At 45.8% G+C, this 24,397-nt stretch overlaps 1 protein-coding gene across 2 annotated transcripts in view; it reads right to left on the bottom strand.

Annotated features, from left to right (window-relative positions):
* Window positions 1–24,397, bottom strand: part of FRAS1 (Fraser extracellular matrix complex subunit 1) — a 408,415-nt gene that overhangs the window by 182,308 nt on the left and 201,710 nt on the right. For both annotated transcript variants that reach the window (XM_084760406.1, XM_084760407.1), the window contains 4 exons: window positions 21,714–21,857; window positions 13,990–14,130; window positions 12,050–12,190; window positions 10,247–10,423 (listed from right to left, as the gene is read on the bottom strand). In XM_084760406.1, coding sequence (XP_084616532.1) covers window positions 10,247–10,423; window positions 12,050–12,190; window positions 13,990–14,130; window positions 21,714–21,857 — 603 coding nt within the window. The remainder of the gene's footprint in view (window positions 1–10,246; window positions 10,424–12,049; window positions 12,191–13,989; window positions 14,131–21,713; window positions 21,858–24,397) is intronic.

The following is a 24,397-nucleotide window of genomic DNA, read 5'->3' as shown; positions in this document are numbered from 1 at the left end:
AGAAACAGAAGGAACACTGGGCCATGCTTGCTGGTCACCAACCTAGCTCCAGGTTCAGTAAGAGGTCCTGTTCAAGGGGAAAAGGGCAGAGAATGAGAGAACAGGATGCCCAGCATCCTCCTCTGGTCTCTGAGAGCAATTTACACATACGTGTGTACCCCTAACATGTACATACGGCATGTATATATCTGTACACACACACACAATTGGGTCTCCAAGCACAAAATGAAACAAGGCATAATGGAACTACAAGTGGCAATATTTTTTAAAAACCCAGCTAAAACATTCTGCCAACACAAAGCTCTGTGCTTTCCCAGAATAACTTGAGGAAACAATCTGAAACAACACAGTGTCTTCTATAGGGCTAAATAAATATACCTATGATCACACTGATGTGCTTAGGTTACTTTTGATTTTTTTTGTTGTTTTGTTTTTTGTTTTTTTTGTTTTTTTTGTTTGTTTGTTTTTTGAGACAGGGTTTCCTCTGTGTAGCCTTGGCTGTCCTGGACTCACTTTGTAGACCAGGCTGGCCTTGAACTCACAACGATCCGCCTGCCTCTGCCTCCCGAGTGCTGGGATTAAAGGCGTGCGCCACCATGCCCGGCTCTTATGTTACTTTTGAAAAGACTATTAGAATCCCCAGGAAGAATCTTCCTCTTATACAGCCCTTAAAAAAAATGGGAATCAGAAAGTATCGCTGTGGAACTGAAAACTGGGACAAGGTAAGTTAAAGCCATGCGCGTAAACCTGACTTATTTGATTCTATTTGGTCACAAAGTCAATGAGGCAGCCTGGCTTCCTGTGAACGGACGCTGTTATTTTATACAAAACAGGAAAGCAAAGAAGATGAGCACGGTGGAAGGTAGGCCCAGAAGCTCAAGAGAAAGACCCTTTGCTTCCCAGGAGGTTTGCGACAGACAGCCCCTGACCGTGAGCAGGCACAGGGAGGAGGCAAGTGTGGCGTGCGGACTCCCTGAGTCTTTATCTACGGAATCATCTTATTATTAGTACAAGCATTTAGGCCTTTCGAAATGATCTCATGAAACTTCAATTTTGTGCTGGTTTGGGGAAATGTCTGCCTTACTCCAGCGACTTTTATTAGGGGTGAGCATTCTGCTGGAGGTATTTCCTTGCAGGAATTCTATCCAAAGACTCAGCTCCTTCAAGGAAGACTTACTCCATCACTGGCCTATCTGGAAGGCATTTGAAAGTCCTATGAATAATTCCTCCGCTAATACAACCGTTTTAGAGACGTGCTTTCCAGACGATGGCTAAGTATATTTCCGAAAAGGTACAACTGAGCTGCATAAATCCTGAAAGACACATCGCTACCCGAGTCCTCAGCAGGCTATAAAGCCCAGCCAGCCTGAAGGTGGTGGTCACAGCAGAACCACTTGAGAACACAGCCATTCCTGCCCAGCCTGCGTTCTGCTTTGGTTTCAGGCTATTGATATGACCACTTTCTCCCTTTTTTTTCTTTCTTTTCTTTTCTTTTTTTTTTTTTTAACTTTTTAGTTAATTTCATTTTTTAGTTGAAAACAGATTCTTGTCTCACACAATATATCCTGACCACAGTTTTCCCTCACTCCACTCCCTCAGCTCCTTTCCTCCCCTCTCACCCAGGTCCACTCCCCCATCAGCTCCCATCAATAAAGTACAGGCCTCCAAGAGACAATAGCCAAACATGGCAAAGCAAGAGACAGCAAAGCAAGGCAAAAGCCTGACAGAGACACTGGGCAGGGCACCCTAACAGTAGGCAAAGAGTCCCAGGGCACCCCCAACAGCTGGCCAAGAGTCCCAGGGCACCCCAACAGCAGGCAAAGAATCCCAAGAGCAGGCGAAAAGTCAGAGACGCATCTGCTCCCACTGTTAAGAGTCCCACAAAAGCACCAAGCTAACAGCCACAACACGTTTGCAGAGGGCCTGGAGCAGACCCAGCAGACCCATACAGGTCCAATGCTTGCTGCTCCTGTCTCTGTGAGCCCGTATAAGCCCTGCTTAACTGATTCAGTGGGCTGTGTTCTCCCCTCCCCTCTGACTCCTACAATCTTTCTGTCCCATTTTCAGTAGAAAGCTCTGAGCTCCAAGCTCCAAGTATATGGACCCAGCGGAGGTCCAGTTTAGACTTTCTCTCTCTCTCCCCGCTCCCTCTCTCTCTCTCTTGCCACATAATGGATGTGTCTACTTTATAACTATTCAAAAAAAAAATGGCACTGCATCCTAGCTCCCATATCTTGTAAAGAGTTTCTGGCTGTCCATGGCAAAAGCAAATTTTGAGGAAGGTATCTCTCAAAATATGATGTAGATGTCAAAATCCTCCAGGACGTAGCCTAGGAACACCAAAACAGGACAGAGATGTGAATGACTTTGGTGTCCTTCTTCCCGCTCCCATTTAACATGATTCCTTACGCCCATTTGTTCCCCACCCCTGCCCCAACTATGGTGGAACCCCTTCAAGGGTGAAGGTCAACCTTTGTCATCTCTGCTTCCTGTGCGTCTGTCCTAGGCCCCACTCTTAGCACATCCTACGTCCCATTAGTGATACTCCGCAGACTGAACAGGTGGACAGGAGTTGCATGAAGGACAGACAGACGGATGGAGACATTGACATCACATTCAGCTTGTCATTCTCTCTGATAATTTCTTTAGCCTCTTTCTTCCCTTTTAGCATAAACATTGAAATTTCCCCGCACGTTCCGCCCTCGGCCTTCCCTCCCTCGGTTAGGCCTATGCACAGCTTTCCTGACCTCTGGGCTGCCGAGTCCAGAATTTATGAGGACAGCGCTGGCCTTTGAGTACTCCAATAAATCCGTGGCCTACGGGAGAGCTTCGCATGGCTTTTCATGGGGATCTCATATCGCTCCTCTGAAAACACTTTTGTCCTCTGCTTTCTTTTTAAAATGGACTTTTCTTAGTCTTAATTAATTTCTTTTTCTTTTGAAAAAAGAAAGTTTAGCTGGCATTCAACATTCATCACAACATTTTTATACAGATATATCATTATATATTTGCTTGTATTCACTTCCTCCATCACCCCTGGGACTCCTTCCCCCACCAACAGTAGTTCCCCCTTGTATTCACCCCCTCTACCTCTTGAGTGTGTGTGTATGCGTGCGTATACACACACACAGACACAGACACACACACACACACACACACACACACACACACACTTACAAGGGGGAAAATACAGTTATTTTCTTATCCATTTCAGCTCTTTTAATGTCAGTCACGGCAGGTGCTGGAAACCATGCTCCTTCCTCAGAGCCACTCCCACGCCACGTGACTCCCCAGCCCCATGTCTGCTGTGCGATGCCCCCTCTCACTGCTGACCACCATGTTCCAACTTTCAAAGGGGACACAGAATACCCCAGACTACTTCTGCTTTTCCTTGCCACATCTGTCAAGTCCACCTGAACTTCCATCCCCAGAAGTCCTTTGTGAGGCCCTCTGAGATCCTGCATGACAAAGACTAGTGGCCCAGTCTTAACAGCCAGCTCTTCTTCACCCCCCCCCCCCATTCACCTGCCAGAGAAACAGCAGAAAAAAATATTTATAAGATGAAAAGTGAACAAATTATGCCCCATACACCAGGTCTTTCCAGGCAAGGCCAACAACAGTAGTGCCAACCCCCTCAGCCTCTTTGATGAGTGCACAGCACTGTGCAGTGAGATTGTCGCCTTCTGTCGCCCTCACAGCTCCTCTCTTTCGTGGTAGAGACACTGGACTTCCTGTAGTCCTGTAGACAGGCCAGGTTCCGCGCTTGCTGCTGTTTGCTTAGCCTTCAATGCCCTTTCTCACCTTCTCCTGACAAACACCCGTTAATCCTTCAAAGTTTTTGTTTTATCAGTGTTCGCTGCCATCTCTCCTACAGAGCTATCCCTCCTTCCTGCCCTTTCTTCACCTCTGTGCCTTCTTGTACTCCGACACACACCATGTGCTCTTAATTACTTGCTCAGACATCTGTCTCTCCTGTTTGAGTAGGCATGCCTGAAGGCATGGTCTACATCTTTTTCATCTTTCTGTCCTCAAGCCTGGCACACCCAGGCTCTAAAAGGGAGAAAGGGAAAGTGAAGAGGACTGAATGTTACCAGAAGGCACACATTTGTGTAACTCTGTCAGCACCTTGGGGACCCATATTAAAGATAATTGTTTAATATAGATTCCATATGTTTTATTCAATTACTGTAAAGGGATTCCAACTACACAAATGGGCACGGATTCGTGAGTGGTACAGGCCGATTCCTGCCCATTTATTTCTTCAATTAAAACTCTGCCTAGAGGCCCTTGGTGTATCTTAGCAACAACAAAATAGATCAAAATACACATGAAATACTGTATTTCTTCCCATTCACCTAAAACAAGTTAAGTAATAAACCAAAATAACTAGTGAATTTATCTTTAAGAATTAAGACTAGACTAAAATCAGCTGTGTGCAGTTTTTCAGTGTGTAGTAGGTAGGGCTTAGCCAAGAGGCTGAGCTAAGTAAAGAGGCTGAAAAAGAAGAGTTGCAAAGCTGCAGAAGCTAAAAACTCCATCACCAGCACAGGTATACAGACCAGTCAGCTAGTGCATGGAGAAGGACAGAGGCACTCATAACCTAAGCACCCTGCAAAAGGTGACTCATCTGAGGCAACCTAGACAACATGGAAACAAAGTGCACTTGTAAATTTACAATCTGCAATTTCTCCGTGCAGTGGTGGCCCATGACTTTAATCCCAGCACTCGGGAGGCAGAGGCAGGTGGTTCTCTGTGAGGTGGAAGCCAGTCTGGTCTACAGAGTGAGTTCCAGGACAGCCAAGACTACACACAAAGAAACCCTGTCTTGAAAAAAAAAATCTGTAATTTCTTCAAACTAGTACCAACTTTTATTCTTCTGGTGGACCATGTGGGAATTGAAAGAATGCATTGTTAAGTTACTATGGAATTGGGGAGAGATTATATGGCCGATCTAATCACTTGGCCATGTGCACAGCCTGTCCTCATCACCATGAGCATGCTGGGTAGTGGTGACTGCATTGGATGACCTGGCCTTAAACTCTATGACTCTACTTCAACACAGAGAACAAGAGATTCACAGTTGGAAGACAAGGACTTATTTCTGAGAAACTACGTCTTCTGTTGGAACCCATGGAGTACTACTGCTTAACTCTGAGCTGGTTCCTTCCCATTTCTGGTCAGATGGCCTAAGGAAGGCCTGGGAAACCAGTGGGAAAGACTGGTGCATTGGTGATGTTGGTTGTGGGGGTTCCATTAATATGCAATTTGTTTAGTTTTATTGCAAAGGGTGAGCATGGATGTTTCTTTTTCTGGCCTCCACTTTCTTTTTTTTGTTTGTTTGTTTTTGTTTTATTTTGTTTTGTTTTGTTTTTTGGGTTTTTTTTTTTTTTGAGACAGGGTTTCTCTGTGTAGCCTTGACTGTCCTGGACTCACTTTGTAAACCAGGCTGGCCTCGAACTCACAGCGATCTGCCTGCCTCTGCCTCCCAAGCGCTGGGATTAAAGGTGTGCGCCACCATGCCTGGCTTTCCACTTTCTTTCTTAAGAAACTTCAATCTGGTAGTGCTGCTGACCACTTGGCTGAACAGGTGAGACGCTCTGGACCCCCTTCTTTTCACCAGTCCTCGATAGAGATAGTTAATTCAAACACACAATTTTGGTTGACCACTGCAAATGTTTCCAGCAATATCTCTCACACTTAGTAACAGACTCTCTTTTCACCAGCCTTTCTATCAACACGTGGAAACACATAGACTATGGGGCAAAGAAGCACAATTTAAAGTTCTCTCTTCAAACAGGTCCATATGCCTGTTGAGCTTAAGCCAAAAACACAGGACAAACACACAGGTATAGTTAGCTCCACCTCGTCAGAACCGTTTTGTGGCTGATCCACCTCAGCCAATTTCTCAATCATTGCCTTGCCATGAACTTCATAGCATGGACCACCATCCAAATGTGTATAATAGAATCCATTGCTATTGCCATTCATTCATTCATTCATTCATTCATTCATTCATTCAATGTTTCTCCCACAATAATCTGCTTTGTCCAAGAACAGGAAGTCTGACTTGACTCATTTGCGAGGGCATCTCTGGTGTATAGAATTATATGGCACCCAAAAGGGACATTCAGTCAACAGTTGTGTAAAGAATAAATAAGGAAAGAGTACCCTCCCCCTTTCCAACACACTATCTTCTAGTAACAAACAAGACTAGAATTTTAGTCTTGAGCCTGCTTGTTTCATCTTGGGGTAGATACTGTCCCGATATGTCACAGAACTCAAAGTACAAACTTTTATATAAACTGACACACCAGAGAAGCCTTTGAGCAATTCCTTCTTTTTGTAACGGCTCTGCTTCTCTCTCTCATCAACTGGAGGAATGTTCCATTCACTCCATGTTGCAGCCTCCAAGAAAAGGAGGGAGAGTTCCAGGAAACCAGTTGGTTTTATGTTTGTTTGTTTGTTTGTTTTGTTTTTTGGTTATTCTTTTCTCCTTTATAGACAGGTACTTGGGATGAAGGGTGCTCTGCCTGGGAAGCAACCCATCCAACCTCACAGGAGTCCCAGGCCTGATTTTATAGCCACCACTACAGCAGCAATAAAAATGGAGCGGATTGTGGGGGGGAAGAAGAAGATTTGCAAAGATCCAGGATGAGTGATAGGAACCACATCAGCCAGCTCGCTTGGTGTTCAGGTGATGCTGGAAACAGCGGGTAGTCACACTCAGTTTCCCAGCGGAATCCTGGGCAACTCAATTAACCTCTTTCTGCCACATTCTCGTCACGTGCAAATGGAGCACAGCAGCCTACCTAGTGGAGATTGCACGGGGATTTGCTCATAATGTGAGCAGACAACGTGTGTGGGATTCCTAATAATATTATGTTAACGAGCATACAATCTTGGGCTACCAGGGACTCAAGAGGTCACGGCAGTCTTTCTATATCTGACCACAATTAAGCCATCCCAGAGGGTTAGATTAGACTGTAATCTTTTCTAAACAATGCCTATATAACAGGGATCCCGGACACTTCTCTCTTCAAACTGAAGAAACAATGTGCTGTGCTTCTCTTGCTTCTGTAAAGGGGGCCTAGCACCTGCACACAGCTACCGAGAGGGCATGTATCTTAGAGACCTAATGAGTAGCCTGACAGTACAGATGCTAATGTTCCCAGACTTAGGTTCCATCCACCCACACTCCATGATGCCTGTGTACTCTGGGGTAAGTCACAAGCTGGACTTCCATAAGCCTTGGTTTCCTTATCACATTGCTGTCCCACCTCTCACCAAAGGCTAGTGTTAGGATGAAGTGATGAAAATAAGTAATTTATCATGGTGCAGTTATTATTTCCCCAGCCAAATAGCATCACTTAAGATAAATTTTTTGTTCACTTAAAATTGTAACTCTTAAGAATATTGATTGCTTTGCTTCATTCTTTTGAACTCATTCCAAGTTTTCTCATTTACTCACAATAATAATGCGTCAAACCATGAGGCGATGATAATTGTGCACGGACTAGAAAGGATTTTCTGCCCCAGTTTCTCCTGGGATCATGGAAACCATGGGAAAAAAATCAGAGTCTCTTGGCAGGAGGAACTGGGGCTTTTCCAGCACCCACACAACCCCCAGGGAAGGCAAGCACTTCACACAGCACCTGTATTTGGGGAAATCAGTGTTCACTGAGGTCTGCGCCTTCTGCAGTTTCCTCTCAGACCTCAGAGCACAGGGTCCCCAGCTGGACATGTGGAACCACACAAACCAGTTTCTCTAATTCCAACACATCATAAAAGCGTCCATAAAGATGGGGAGGGGGAGAGAAAGAGAAGAGCATTAAAGAAGGAAGGAGGGAGAGGAAAGGAGTGCTTGCTTGCTCTTTCTCTCGTTTCTTTCTGTTCTTTCCCATTGAGTAGGGCGATGCATTGTACTCGTGTTTTCTTAGGGAGCTCAGAGCTTGCTAAAAGATCAGGGACCTTGAGGAAACTTTTGTATAACAATTTCCTGAGTTGATATGTTTCCTCTTGGAGAGAAGCCAGGTAAGACTCAGCATATCATAAAGGGAGGTGAGGCACTCCACCCTGCAGGGGATCCCATTATGACTCAGTTCGTTCTAAAGGGAAGCAGGAAGTAAGCGCTCAGAAGCTTCAGGAAATCCCTGAAATTGATCGGATGTATTATGCCCTGCCCTCTCCAAGCTTTTATAGGCAGTGAAAACAGCTGAGTGATACTCTCAGATCTTTTGAGCTGCCGGAAGAGGAGTAGGACACCTGAGCTGCAAGGACAGAGCACACTAGCAAGCTGCCTAGAAGAGGCAGAGTCTCTCCAGCCTGTCAAGCTGCACAAGTGTGCACAAGCAGCACAGTGAGCTCCAGGGTTCCAGTCCATGCTGGGGGAAAGGGCGGGGTTGGTTTTGGTGATGCAGCTGCCTTTGAGTAATTCCTAACCCCTTTTCTGGACTCCTGCAAGTACCTCAAATAAAAATGCACTGGGCCAACAAGTTGGACTTTTGTTGGCATTTTTGGTTTTGTTTGTCACCAGTGCCCCGTCTCAGGAGAGTAGGCGTTTGTTCAGATGTGCTCAGGAGTAATACCACTCAGCAGAAGTTAATCTGGTGAAGCCAAAATCACTGAAGAGGTTCAAGTCGTGCTTTAATAAGAGAGCAGAGAGCAGCATCCCTTCACCCCAGCCCTAAGGCCAGCAGGTCCCTAAGTCAGCATACATCATTCCCCATCATAGTACCCAGAAGGAGCCAGGCCACAGTGGAGAAAACTGTGTTGCATGTGCCCTGGGATGGCATTAGGACTCATAGTACCAGAAATGATTCCGATATCCCACAAGTGGTTGTGGGAACAGAGTAACAGATTTTGGAGACCAAAGAATTTGGGCAGTGCTTATATATATAAGCATAATAATATATACATCCATACACATACATATATACATATACATACATACATATACATACATACATACATATGTACGTACATTTTGGGGCCCATGTAAACCCTTAAACTTTGCACATTTCTGGAAGCAAGGGCTCACCCCTATAATGCACCCAAACACCTGAGTGTAGGGGCCACTATTTACAGCAATTAAGCAAGAGGACATCAAATTTTCTAGGAACTTTGTATTCTCAGGCTTCTTCCATCTTGGCATACTACCTACGTGGAGGACAATTAGAATTCTAATGTTCTCAATGCAGAGCTCAGAACGGTCAAAGATCTGGGTCTCTGGAGTCCATGTACTTCCAACTGTGCTGTACATCCTCTGAAATGGTCACCCTAACTTTCAATCCACGCTTTTCATCGGGCTGACACTGAACCCTGAAGTTGAAGCCACCATAAGTTAGTGGGAACAAGGTCAAATCTGTAGCATGCTTACAGCTCCATCACACAAAGACACGCTTAAAGCCACAAAAAGACAAAAGACTCAGAGACTTACAGCAACACGGTAAAAAGCATGGTGTCTCGGTGAGAAGAAAGTTATTTTTCTATTTTTCCTTAAGCCAAAACATCCTTTGCAAGGCTCGTTACAAGACACTGTTAATGCATCATCTTATTCAGTCACCTAAGCCAAACAATTCCTACAGCAACACTGCGGCTTCTTGCAGGATTGGAAAAGACCCCACACATCTGGAAGGCAAGCCTTCCTCTTCTGGGTCTCTCCCTGGTGACCTGGCTACTGAGATGAACCATTATGATGACATCAAGCCTCTATGGATAATATGGCATGGCAAAACCATGAACAACTTCAAAATCTTGACTACCCTGGAAGGAGCAACTATATGAGCAACAATTAGATAGATGATCTCTCTCTCTCTCTCTCTCCTCTCTCTCTCTCTCTCTCTCTCTATATATATATATATGTGTGTGTGTGTGTGTGTGTGTGTGTGTGTGTGTAGATAGATAGATAGATAGATAGATAGATAGATAGATAGACAGACAGACAGACAGAAATAGATAAGATGATAGACAGAAAGATGAGAGCAGAGTCTTTCTCAGCACACAGGTCTCTGAATGAATTTCTGGCTGGGTCTTCTGAGGCCAGGACTTGGGGCTCTCGGAGATCATTCATGACTGAGGACAGAGGAGATCAGTGGGGTCACTCCTGAATGCTGGCCTCCTCATTTAACCAAAAACCACCTAGAATTTTGTTCACAGGATGTCAAGGGTCTCACCGTCTGTAGTTTCGCCCCACAGGAACATTAGAAGGTGAGAACATATACCCAGTATTTCTGCCAACCAACCTTACCTTCACACAGTCCAGTGCTCTCCAAGAAGAAGTGGGGTCCACACTGGGACACACACTTGCCATAGGAGCCATTTGCCCCTGAGTGCTGCTCCACCTGTAGTCCTGCTTCTGGCTTCTTACACACAGTACAGTGAGAGGGCTCGGGACCCACACAAGTGTGGCAGGAGGCGTGGCAGGCTGCAGATTGGAACAACAGGCAGAAAGCAACTCAGAGATCACGTATGTGTTTCAGCCATCGTTAAGTCCCCCGGAGAAGTCAAAAGCACTCAGGAAGCTCGCTAGTACATCCTTTCAGGCTCAGAGGGGTTTTCTAGGGTCACCCACAAAGCACAGAGCTGACGACAATGCTTGTGAGATAGGAAGGGAGGATGGTAAAATGAATCTCATCTCTCAGCTCGTAGAAAGGCTGTCGGGCCGGATGACAATAAAACCCAGCAAACTGGACAATGTTTGTTTGGTTCTCCGGAGAAGCGCATTCATTCAACGACCATTTAACACCATGCCCTCGGTTTTTATTGAAGATTTTCAGACGCATCTGTATGAAGGCCGTTACTCCACCTCTTGCAAAACTGGTCGCTGTGCTCCTGATCATTATGGCCATCCATCATCCGCCATGGGAAGGTCCTGGCAACGGAGTCTTTTTCGCACTTATGGGGGAAAGGCTGCCTTTCTGAACAAGGAAGGGTCCCGCCCCTTGAAGGTGAACGGAACTTCCCACTCTATAATAGGGTTTTGTTTTCCCTGGTAAGCATTAGAAATCAAAGCCAAATACTGTATGCCAACCTCCTTGTGCACAAATATTGATATAATGAACGCATGGGTTCTTTAAAAGATTCACCAAATGCTTTCTTTCAAACACATAATGAAGTTTATTTGTCATAATTTTTCCTCCTGATATTTTCACTTTTCTAAGGTCCAAATAAATATAAATTTGTTTCACTTAATTAAAGGCTCACCCCCCAGTGCTCTATGTTCAAAAGGCTCAGATGCTACTGGCCTCCCAAGGTGCCCAGAGCCTTTCGGCAAACTGCAATTTAAGATTTTCTATTTCACTCAGCCAGAGGCATTGCTAGTGATTCTCAGTCTGCTCGCAGTATCATTAACAAAAAGTTCTTCGGGGAAAAGCAAATGAAGTCTATAAACATTAGCAGTACCAGGAAAGCACAGAAAGGGGAGAATAAAAATCAATGTATGTTAAAGGAAATAACATTCTCTGCAAGAATGGCAAAAAAAAAAAATTCCACCTCATGAACTTTTGAGCGGGCTTGATAAGTGTATGTGCGCACACACGCTCATGGACATATGTGCATGCATGTGTATTTCAGATTATCATCCCTTCATAAAACTATTAAGATGAAAGGAAAAAAGCATCTGTAGGTTATTCCCCACACCCCACCCTGTGTGCTCCACATTCTGGGATCTCCACATATATTAAAATCTGCAGATGTTGGTGTCTCTTTTATAAACTGACCTGACATTTACTTATAGACTACACCTGTCCACCTGTATACTTGACCTTAGATTCAGCAAGGACTTAACATCACGTACATGGAGTGGCTTAAAACTTCACTTCGGGAAAGTGTTTGGAATCTCTTCTTTATATTTTTGGTCAGCAAGAGGTTGAACTGGGGTTGTGGAACCAGAAGACAATGAATAAAGTTGGCACGGGCTGTGATGTGTTCGTAATCATTTAAGATCCAGGAGAGGAAAAGTTGTATTGGAAAGCAATATTAGCATGGGAAAGCCAAGCTCTGTCCTTGTGACTGAGCATGAGGAGAGAGAGCAACAGTATGTCAACCATACCTTCACAGATCCCACGGCCAGCGTAGAAGCCCTCTCCACAGCTCGGCAGGCAGTGGCCTTGGCGAAGAGCCTGGGGATGGATGCAGGCTGTACAGTGAGAGGCTGCAGGGCCAGAGCATCTGGCACATGAGACGTGACAAACTGAGGAGGAAAGAGAATGCTCAGCAGGCTGCAGGCACCACAGAGGCTCTCCTTGGCTGGTCGTCCTCCCAGGTGCCATATCACACCAGAGAGGAACTGCCCCTGCCACCCCACACCCATCCTTTACCCATGTTCTAACTGCTTATCAGCTACCTCTATTGGCATTAAGTGCTTTATACGCAATGACCCTTTTTAGTCCCGTGTCAACATCTGGAAGTAGGTATTGCTAACCACATTTTACAGTTAGGGAAATTGAGGTCTTGGGAAGTTAACATTTTATCCAAGGGGCGAGGGAGATGGCGCAACTAGGAAAATATGTGCTGTGCAAGCATTAGGTCCAGAGTTTGAACCCCAGAACCAATGAAGACGTGGGTATGGTGATGTGTGCTTGTAGCTGCAGTGCTGGGGAAGAGGATGTGAGCAGACTAGTCAGACTACTCAAATTGATGAGCAGGTCCCCAGGCCAGTGACTTTGTCTGAAAATCAAGACAGATAGTTCATGAATAACTGAGGCTGACCTCTGACCACACACACACACACACACACACACACACACACACACACACACACACACACACCACAATGCATGGACACTCTTACCAAAGGTCACAGAGCTCATAAGAGAAAGGCTGGGATGTAGTTTGTAGGAATCTACGCTTCCCTGCCTGAACAGTAAGAAAAGTGGACTATTCATGAACTGGGATTCCTACTGGCTTCCCTTTAGCCAAGTCTACTTCAATCCAAGTCCAGAGGGTGGGCTGGATGCTGCCTGAACATTCTGTGCTTCCAAGAATTGCAGTATTGAAGGAAAGAGTCTGACTAGCGTGCATGACAATGTTAGGGGCCCCTCCCCTCGTCCTCTGCTTTACGCTGTGTTAACTTGACCCTGGGAGCATGGTCCAGGCTGAGCCTTCAGTAGCTTTCAGGACAGCAGTGAGGCACGGGCAGAATGTTCTGCAGGGTGGTGATCAGGAGCCAGGCAGAGGGAGTGAAGGATGGGATGGGAACCTTGGAGGCTGAGGGAAAGGGATGCACTTTGGTGCACAGGGGTTGGCAGGTGAAGGGAGTTTGATAAGGAGGGGCAGGTGGATGAGCTCAGATACCCTGCCAGGAAAGGCACTGAGACAGAAATAAGAACCAGGGTAAATTTCACAGAACAGGAGCAACCAAGTTATGTAGGGCAGAGCACATTCTTAGGAAAACGCCAAAGACAAGCCTGTATAAGCTGAAATCGAGGCTGATGAAGTATCAAACGGTAATGATTCGTGAGCTTATCGGTCCAAAAGGACCACTATACAAATTGCACATTAAAAACAAATTCTTAATGACAGCGGACTTAAACTTTACTGGCTATCATACTTGGCTTTCTTTTTTATTTAATTTTTGTCATGCTCTGTTGTTGCTGATGTGAGTTTATAGATGCCAGGGAAGGGATGATTTTGTCACCACTGACATAGGTTAGCACTAGTTTACAAGCACATCTGTATCTTAAAGATCGTTCTTGACATTTTGAACAGAGCAAATGACCTCTGGAGATGACTGATAGGCATATGGATTCCCGTCCTGTGGAATCCAGCCCTACCGCGCATCCCCACACATCACCCTCCCGTACCAGATGCATAGCTTCCATTATGAAAAAGCTGTTCCTTTAAAGTAACGTGTTCCCAAATACACCGATTAGCAACGAGAAGGAGGTAGCACCGGGATGGTACCAAACACACACTAAACACTTCTGATGATGGTGATGGTGGTGGAGGTGACAATGAAGACGACGACGATGATGACGTCTCATCTCGTACCTTTGCATCTTCCAGTGGTGTCAGCATAGTAGCCATCGGGGCATTCAGAAATGCACTTCCCATCATGCAACACGGACTTCTCAGTACAGGTGAGACATCGGGGACTACTGGGGCCACAGCTCTTACAGGATTGGTCACAAGCTAATGGGAAAGAAGAGGCCATGGGGGAGGGGGAGGGAGACAGTGAGTAACGCAGCAGTGACCTCTCTCTCTTCACAGTGTCCCAAGCGGGCACCAGCATCTCCCATCTCATTCTCTGATTGCTCAGGAGAGTTCTGTGTCCTTGATGCCAAACTGTAAAGGCTCTGTGCTTTCCCTTCCATGGTGGAATGATAATGGAAGAATTATTCACCGCACACTGTGAAATAAACACTCTGAGGCACACCCACCAGTGTATCCAATTCAATATGGGGTTTTAAACTGAAATGGCATCAGTGGCAGGGGGTGCCAATTTAGCAAATAAAAAATACCGACTTCCAGTTAAGTTTAGGTTTTATAATCAAGAACAAATAGATTTTGTGTATGGTAAGGACTAAAATACTCAATTTCCCTACTTAAAGCAAGACTTCCACTCAGACCATTGATACAGGCCTGTGTGGGGTGTTATCCCAGGTGGCCGAGACACAAACCTTGAATTAACATGAGCTCCAGCTGACATGGCTTAATAATAACAATAATAAGGAAAATAAATAGGAATATTAAACACACCATTCAAAACGTGTGTGAGATAGGAGGGAGGAAGAGTCCAGAAAGGACCTTAGCAAGAAGTTACTCATCAATCAACCTTGTCCTAGAAACTTAGTCAGATCAGCTAGGGCTGACAGGAGCACCCACCCTCAAGCTGTAAGAGCAACTCACAGCTTAGGATGTGTAAGGATGTGCTGTCCAGGAAGCACAGTTCCCTGTGATGTAAGAGTAGTGGGCGGGCCTAGAGAGTGGGCGCCTGTGGCCACACTAATGCTTAGGTTCTTAGCCTCTGGAAGGCACAGCTACTTGAGAGTTGCCTGAAATTCAAATAGGACTGGGCACCTTTAGCCTCACCCTATGGAGGTACTGAGAGGCTCCGCAGTTTTAAGCACAGTGGAAACACAGCCACACTTCGAGGAAAGAAAGATCCCTCTGGCTTCTGTTTGAAAAGCAGTTGAGGGGCGAAAGGGAAGAATTGGGGTCCGCCTGGAAGATCACGGCCATGTCTGTGGAGCAAGACGATTAGGAGTCGTATCAAGGTTACGCAAGAGGGGGCAGATTTGAGATATGTGAAACACAAGGTGTCTCAGGTGAGTTTCAAGAGTCTGTCTTAGTGGAAAAGGTATGCCCTTCGGCCATCAAGGAATGCAAGGAGCTAGTGTGTGCAGTGTGTGGTGGGAGTTATGAGCCCAATGTGGGATGCATGTGCTCAGTCTGATTTGTAGTTCTGGGGCTCAAGAGAGCACCTTGTGGATCATTTTATAAAGACTGGTTTTTAAAACCAGAGATGAGAGTTCATTTACTTAAGAATACCATGCGAGATAAGACAGAACAAGACGGCAAGCAAATGATAAATAAATAAATAAATAAATAAATAAATAAATAAATGTGGCCAAAAAGAAAGGTCCAATGGCAAACACAAAAAGCAAACAAGGTAGCTGAGAAACTAAGAGAAGAAGAAGGCCCAAGGGATTGTTGCTAACACCAAGGGCAAATGATGTCTTAAAAGGACCCACTACACTTGACAGTTGGGCTGTCAAGTCCCTAGGTGGCCCAGGGACTGAAGGCTATGGTGACAAATAGTCCTTTAAGGCCTCTGGCTGTGAAGGGAAGGGGTGGGGAGGAGGCTGCGAGTGTGGACCCGGAAAGAAGTTCTTTAAAGAGAGGCTTGGGTGATTGGTAAAAGAATAGATAACAAAGTTGGGGGGCAAGTATTCAAAAGTGAGGGTGTACAGACTGGCCTGGAGAGGGGCCCAGAGCCTGGGTCTGTGGAGCAGAGGGAAGAGGTAGAAGAGAGGCTGTCTTGAATGGCGCCCAGCTTCGGCTCGCAGCCCACGGTCTACAGGCGCACCCCTTCTTCAGACTCAGGAGTATGTGCATCCCCGAGCCAAGAACTAGTGAAATGTATGCAGCCAGCTCCTTTACAGCATTTGGACCCTAAAAATATTTCAAGAATTTAAGACAAAAACGTGCTTAGGTCATCAGGCCAATATTCTACCCTGTGTGGGGGAGGACTGCTGAAGTACCTAGGCCCAAATGAGCAAGATAAATCAACAGGGGCCAAGGCAATAACCTCAGTATCAAAAACAAGGCTATCACCTCCAACTCATCAAAAAACCAAAACAGAATCTGAAATGCATTCTTTGTTCCTAATCGCCATAGGACTCATGAAGTCCCCAATCCTAGAATAATTACCACGATAGGATAATATTTTCTAGAAGCTTAGTAAAATTTCCTACAAACGAAGACCCATAGAAATGTTGTAAAATTAAAATAATGACTGATACTAATAATATTATATGTCAAAGATTTTGATACAGGCCTAAAGGAGTCCTGAAAGAATATCATTTGCAAGATGTATTTTCGTTACAAATTAGCCTGCAACTTCAGTATAATAGCAATAAAAATTCTAGTTGAATTTTCTTAATAATTCAATACATGTACTCGAATGTCTAAGCTAAATTTGAAGAGGAGTGAAAGGGGAGGGGATTTCCCCAATCATACTTTAAGATAAATTACCAGGCAACAGAAATGGATGGGCAAACGAGTGTGATGTCGACACAGGGTAGAGATGCTGAGTGTGGACTGGCTGACATGAATGTATGTGCATGTTGATATTTAATATGTGATACTGATCAAAAGAAATGGTAAGAGTGGTTAGTAGTCAAGCTGAGAAAGCAGGACAGCAAAACCAAAAAACACCAAACTGTACAGCTTCCCAAGCCACCTACATAAAGGAGATCTGGATGGGTCAGCAACTTAAGATTACATTGCTGAAATGATGGAAGAAAGTGCAAAGCAATTGACGTGTGAATATCTGTGGCCGTATCTTCTTAAAAATTCAACAGCAAAATCTTTAAGTGGATAATCATAACAAAAAATGAATTAAATGTTTCTGATACACTGTATTGCACACATGTGTGAAGTTTTCAAAGAACAAATTAAATGAGTAGCAAAAAGAAAAAAAATGCTTAATAAGGACATAATATTCAAAGATAAAGATAAGAGAATGGGAAATAGGTGCATGTTTAAAACAAGACGGCTAAGAAGAGTGGAAATGTTTGCGTAGTACGTTCAATGCCCTAGCTTCAATCCCCAGCACAAGACAAAAACAAACAAAAATAACCCCCCAAGCAATAAAAAACAAAGCAAAACAGAACAATGAAAAATTAATATTTATAATATATATGGTGCTCCATAGAAAGCAGCAAAATCCTTAAAAACTGGTAAAAAAAAATTAAAAAGCAAATTTATACAGAGGGGAAAGCCAATGCCAAACAGGAAAGACACTCACACCCAATAGTTTTCAGAAATAATTAAGGCAACGAGAGGTCCCTTTATGCCCAGAAACCAGGAAAATTGGGACCATATGGAGATGACAGAACCTTCTTCGTCCTTGGGGATAGAGGTTGTACAACTCTCCGGGAGAGAAGGCTGACACTGGTTTATCAGCTAAAGTCTAGGCAGAATCAATAAAGCAGCAATGCTGCTCCTGGCAGCAGTCCCAGGAGCATCCCAGATAAGCCCGGAGAGGAGCAGGACTGTGGCTGTTAACTGGTGACAACAGGGGTTGGAGAGAGCGGAGGAGATGAGGCCCGGGGAGACTGGAGTGTATGACCATGGGACAGAAGTGAGTAGCCGCTAGCCATGGCAAATGAAGGGCCAGAAGGCCCTAAAAAGATAGTGCTGAGTGTGAGAAAACCAGGGAACAGCAAAGCCCTGAACACACACTGTTGTGCAACAGTTAAATATGTATGCACCCAAAACAAAATGCCCAACAGTTTCTAAGAACAAAAAACAACTTTGAAAAGTTCAAGGGGCTGGGTAGATGGGTCGTGGTTACTCTTTACTCTTGCAGAGGACCCGGGTTGCGCTCCCAGCCATCACCCCAGTTCCCAGGGATCCAGTGCCCTTTTTCTGGCCTCCCTGAGCACCAGGTGCTCAGGTGATGCACATACATACACCCAGGTACATGGGTGATGCACATACCTAGGGACATACCAGCCCTTCATAACAGCCTACACACTTGAAAGACTGATGATATTTCCCCTTAAAGTGTTCCACACTTTATATTTAATATCTGTAAAGTCCAAGACCGAGGCCACAGACGAGCGCAGCTATAGTTAAGTTCCTACTTGTGGAACACGCCTCTGTTTCTAACAGGCTATGCTGGATGCTCTACAACACCTGACTCTGTGATATCTGCAGACCCAGGCCAGCTAGTTATCAATTATTAAACCAGCACCAGCCAGTTGCTACCTTGAATATCACTAATCTGAATTGGAAATAAGTTACCGTTATCAGCATCAGAAGCCTTAATTGGCATTCAGATACCAATCGGTGGCTTGGTTCTCAGTTGTTTGGGAAAATGGGGCCATTCCTAGAGTCAGGGGATATAAACTGTTGTGAAAGTGGAAGCTGCAGTTTTCTTTACTTGAGGGTCCCCAGGTCAGGGCCATCAGCATCCCTCATCTACTGCAGATTCCTACTATGGGCAGGAATCGCTGATCATTGTTGGACTGACAGTCAGCCAGCCTTGGTCTACCATAGTGCCTAGAAGCTCTCTGACATTCGTGAAAAAGCATGCAGATGTAAGAACCCCCTTCCCCAAGTGCTCAGAACTTTGTTGTGTTGTGTTGTCGTTAATCAAACTTAATTTAGTTTTTGGTTTTTTTGAAGTCTCGAAATGCCACTAGCTGACACGCAGCTCCTTGGGTAGCTCCTGCTATCTCCTGAAACCGCAGCAATCCTGGTCAGTCCTGTGCAGCATTAGCTACCACACCTGAGTCTTATTTTTAAGTCTTCCAGTCTACAAGGAACCTAGGCTTCCTACACTGAACCCCTGAGCCAAAGTTGATGCTCATTTCTCATCCCCCCAAGGCATGCACGCTCTCATCCTTTTAAATACATGTCACCAGCAGAAGAGGGTCAGACACCAGCCAGTCTCAGTGGCACAACAGCGGCACTGCTTCTCTCTCGGTGGCGGTACACAGCCTCCTCGGGGACTTAAAGCATAAATGCCTTTAGGCCTCAGGATTAGCATGAGTTTGACATCTGTCAACCTTTAGAGAATACATCGGGCTTAATTGAACAGGAAAGCGATGATGACAGTGAGATTAACACGCTGTGGCCAATGGCAGCCAGGCCTCTCTCTCTGTCCTTGCATGGATCCACACCAGATGAAAGCTTTCACTCCAGGGGCGTTAGGGATTCCCCCAAAGCCTTAGGCAAGCAGCTGCCAGGGCCATCTCTCTTCCCTGTATGAGTGGAGTCACCAGACGCCTAAAGCATCTCATTGTTGCTCTTGTCCAGTGAACTGAAGAACAACAGCTCAGAAAGATTTGAGGGGCTGCACATTCCTGGTGAGGTGTGGGACCCCGTGATAGTCGGACTTTCCATAAGGATAACAATTGTTCAACTCAGCTCAAACCTTTCGCTCGCTATCAGGACCCTGCTACCTAGGATCTCAGCAAAGCCCCCAGAGCCGGCCAGTTCCTGCAAAGAACAGAAAGGAGAGACAGCAAAGGAGGAAGGAGGGGAGGAGGAGGAGGGGAGGACGAGTAGGGGAGGAGGAAGGAAGGAGAAGGAGGGGGAGGAGTAGGGGAGGAGGAAGGGAGGAGGAGGAGGGGAAGAGGGGAGGAGGAGGGGGGAAGGAGGCATAGGAGGAGGAGGAGGAGGAGGTAGGACCATATTACAAAGAACAGCAGAGCGGATACTGGGTCACATATGCCCTGCAGAGCTACACTCGGCTCTCATTCTTGTCATTAGCTAGGAAACCCAGGCATGTTTGCTTCTGACTTTCTCTGCTTCTTCATCTGAACTTGGCGATGATGGTATCTATGGCGTGAACTCACTGTTAGGAGGAAACATTGAGCACTCACATGCAGTTAGTCTGTGCCTTCTCATTGAAGGAACCAACCCCCTTAAGGACCCCCATTAAGGCCAAAGTCTGAGAAAATGTAAAAGTCGGCCTACCCAGTCCTCCCTTAAAGACCCCCATTAAGGCCAAAGCATGTAGATTTCTAGAGGGTTCAGCCTGAACCAAGGACAGACAGATATCAGATCACTCTGTGTGTGTGTGTGTGTGTGTATGTGTGTGTGTGTGTGTGTGTGTGTGTCAGGGACAGGGAAAACCTTGAAGAGTCCAACTTGACTCAAGGTCTCAGTCTGTGCTCAGGGTCCAGCTGGAATTTCCACTACCCCTCCCAACTAAAAAAGTTCCTAAATGCCCCCTGTGACTGCTTCAACCAATCTTTTCCATAGGTTAACTTGCCCCTCCACCCATTATCCAACCACAAAACACCAAGACTTGTAACTCCCTGCTTGCAGCTTTTCTGCCCAAATGCCAACCAATCACACACTGTAAAACTCATTTCTTTGTCTAAAACCTATAAAAGGCCTGTGCCTCTGCTTCTCGGGGTCTGCAGCTTGAAAGAGCTGGACAGACCCCATCGCGATGGCTCAATAAATTCCTATGCATTTGCATTGACAATGGACTCCGTCTCCTAGTGGGGACTCCGGGAATAGACTGGAGATCTCTCTAGAGGTCTCAGTCTTACATCATCTGGCTGTGAGTCTGTGTCTGCTGGAACAAATCACTCACGAACTCTGGTTTGAAGCAACACAAGTCTACGATCTCACAGCGTTAGAGGTAGGAGGCCCTACGAACCAAAGTGTTAGCGGGACTGCGCTTCTTCTTCTTAGAGACCCAGAGAACTGATTCCATCCACTCCTCTGCTCGCTCATGCTAGGAGAGCCTTCCTGTCCCACCCCATCACCCCGGCCTCTGCATCAATTCTTGCATCTTTCCCGACTCTGTCTTGCTGCCTCATTATCACAGATACACCTGATGCTCCAGGACACTGTCCCCATCTCCAGATGCTGCTCCTACTCATCCCCGCAAAGGCCCAGTTACCCGCTCCACGGCACGCTCACAGGTTCTTGGGACTAGACCATGACACCTTTGGGGTCGTTAGTCTATCTGGCAAGGGAGGTACGTTGGGGTGAGTGAATCTGTGCTTCTGCTGCTCCTCCACACCTCTTGGGGCTTGGTCTCCCCAGCGGGCACAAGGAGGATATGCCAGGCTGGCTATCGTCACAGCATGGCTGTGAAAAAGCAGACAGGACGTGATCCACTCAGTGATCCATTCAGCTTTGAGTCAGTGACATCAGAACAAGTGTGGCTGGCAAGGGTCTCCGCTCCACTCATACTAGGGAAATGGTCTGGTATGGATGAGGTTTGTGATTCAGGGGGGAAATGTCCCAACTGGGACTCCTCCATTCCTCTCTCTACATAGCTGTGAGCCTTAAGCAGGTGGCTGTGCCAGGACAGAATGAATACCTCAAGCCTAACAAGCCATCAGGACAGTTAGAGGAGATCCCACCTGTTTAAAAACAATACATGAACGATTAAGGTAAAGTGGACGTCAGCAGTCACGCACATATTCATTGAGCAAAAGACGCATGGGTTGTCAGTGCTAGGATCTGAATACAGAGGGTGTTGACCGAGAAAGGAGACATCCCGGCCTGGCACTTACCCACGCAGGTCCCCTGCTTGTTGTAGAAGCCGTTGCCGCAGGTGCTCTCACAGCTGCCATCTCTCAGCACTTGCAGGGGGTCTCTGCAGGCTACACAGTGCTTCTCTGTGGGACCCCAGCAAGCTGCACAGGACTCGTGGCAGACTGTAGACAAGCAACAAAGTCAGTGACCAGCCTATCATAGAACTGACTATCCATCGTTGGTAGTCAAAGATTTAGAATTTACAGGAAGATATAGGTTGGCTCCTCGGCTTTTGAAATGCTATGCACAGGTTTGGCCCTAAAAGAAATGAACACTATGCCAGAGAGAGAGAGAGAGAGAGACAGAGAGAGAGAGAGAGAGAGAGAGGGAGAGAGAGAGAGAGGGAGAGAGAGAGGGAGAGAGAGAGAGAGAGAGAGAGAGAGAGAGAGAGGAAGAGAGAGAGAGGGAGGGAGAGAAAGAGAGAGAGAGAACAACCACAAAACAAAAACAAGACTATCTTTGAGGGTCTGAAGTACATCTCTAGTAAGTTATTGCTAAAGGATCTGGAATAGGAAATTGATGGCTTTAGAGTAATGGGAGTCACGGGGAAAAAATTAATAATTTTCCAGGCAATGACGGTCTGTCTAATGCAACGTCATGGCCTTTATCCCCCTTGCCCTGCCTGCCATAATCACACTACAGTATCTGTAGGCACCAGAAGCTCCTCCCACCTCCACCTGCTGAAGAATGAGCCTGGGAGGGATGCCATTGGCTACTGGACCCTTCAGAGACCTAGCGCTCTCTGATTTCTCTCCTCCCTTCTCTCTATCACTCCCTAACACCTGCTCAAACCTCCTCCATCTTCCCGCACGAATCTTGTCTCTTCTCCCAACACTGACCCACGGTGCATCCCCAGGACACCAAGGCCTTCACTTCTTTCATTGTCTTCCTTGTCTAAGTTCCCAGACTAAAGTTGTTCTCTTAAGATTTCAATTTTTCTCTCCCTTCCAACATTTGCTCCTTCATAATTATTTGTTCATCTGCTTTACCTTAGCGCTTCTGCAAAGGGAGGCTTATCCTTAACGGCGGAACACTGTGCGATTTGGCTTGCCGCCCGTTTTGATACCCCTACTGTGATTTGGTTAACACATCCTCATTTTTACAGCATTTCCTTCACAGTGGAGTACAATCCATTTTCCAGAAGCATTGATTCTGATCAACAAAATTGGCGGAGAAAATGAATGCATTCGCTGCCTGCGAGTGATGGAGTAATCATACCTTAGCAATTTAATTAAGTATTTGTTCGGGAGCAGACAAAAAAAGACACCTACATTGCAAACTTCAGAAACCAATCCCCCTCTCTCAGTTCTAAATTGCACAAGAAAGTCTTAATTTCAGGCACTTTTTCTCTCTGGTGGATTTAAAGATAATTACGAATTGTGTTAAGTGCTATGAAGACGGCGACAGAGTAACAGCGGTGGGGTGGTGGGACCCACTTTAATACAGCTGAAGGAGGGTGAGCATCCAGCCATGAGGGTCACCAGAGAAAAGCACATCTTTTGGAGGTGGAGCATAGGGTACTGGGAACTGGGACTGCCCTTGCGATTGGAGCTCCTGGGCCCCCGTTGTGCACAGTAGGATGACTCATGGCCTTGGACGTTATTGCACAGAAATGGGATTTTGTTTTCATCCTAACTGTATTGTGAAGTCATGGAATGGAGCATGCAAGAATGATACAAGACTTAATTTAATATTCCAAAACTCTTAAGGTCATATAGGTTACCAAGGCGACCACTGTGGAGCGTATCGTGTGGTCCGGGTGAAAGACTGCAGAGTGCTTGGGCCCATCAGATAGGAAAAGAGAGGATGAGCAAAGCTCTTTCTCTGAGGATCTAGTTCTGTCTTGATGCTGTAAGCCTCATGAACTCAAGGCCCTTTTCTGCCTTGCTGACTGTCTGAGCACACTATCAATGTCTTACAGACCTCTCTTGAATGGCTCCATTTATGCTTAATTCCCTTGCTTATATTTTATAAAGGCCACACACGAATTTCATACTTACAGAGAGAGACTCTGTATCACAACTGTGAATGGAAGCAAGGACCACCTCAGAAACAATTCTACCCTGCACACATGAGACGTCACTTGGCTCTCCTGGTCCCTGACTGGAGACACCATCTGAAATACGTCTCATTCTTCAAGATGTTTTCTCTTTGTTCTGAATTGATGCAAAGACACTGTCTATCACACCCATGTCCTCCAAAATGCAAACCCCAGTCTCATTTCCAGGACAGCATGTCAGGCAGTTGTAGCAACCTTCAAAGGGAACTGCTGCTGCTGCTATGTTCTAGGTGCCAGGTGCTGTCGGGGCCTTTGGGGCCCTCCTATCTTGCCCCGGGTAAGCCACATTACCTGAGGCCTAACATGAAAAATAGATGACATATTTCATCCCTTGAATCCACTGGAGTGCTATTTAAAAAAAAAAAAAACCTCACTGGCAAGTGTCAAGGGAAGGATTAATAGAAAGTGGGGCTACAAAGATCACACAGGCCAGAATACTGCAGTCCAAGGGAGGGCCTCCAGCTTCAGGCTGCGGAAGAGTTGTACAAGTATCCTGGTTGACGTTTTTCTTTTCAACTGGTACAAGCTGATCTGGGGATAGAAACCTCAATTGAGAAAATGCCTCTGTCCAGACAGAGCGTAGGCAAGACTGCAGGGTATGTA

The sequence above is a fragment of the Acomys minous genome (assembly GCF_964271855.1).
Source record: "Acomys minous genome assembly, chromosome: 15".
Taxonomy (NCBI): domain Eukaryota; kingdom Metazoa; phylum Chordata; class Mammalia; order Rodentia; family Muridae; genus Acomys; species Acomys minous.
Note: the sequence above shows the minus strand (reverse complement) of the source record. Positions and strands in the feature narration are given on the sequence as shown.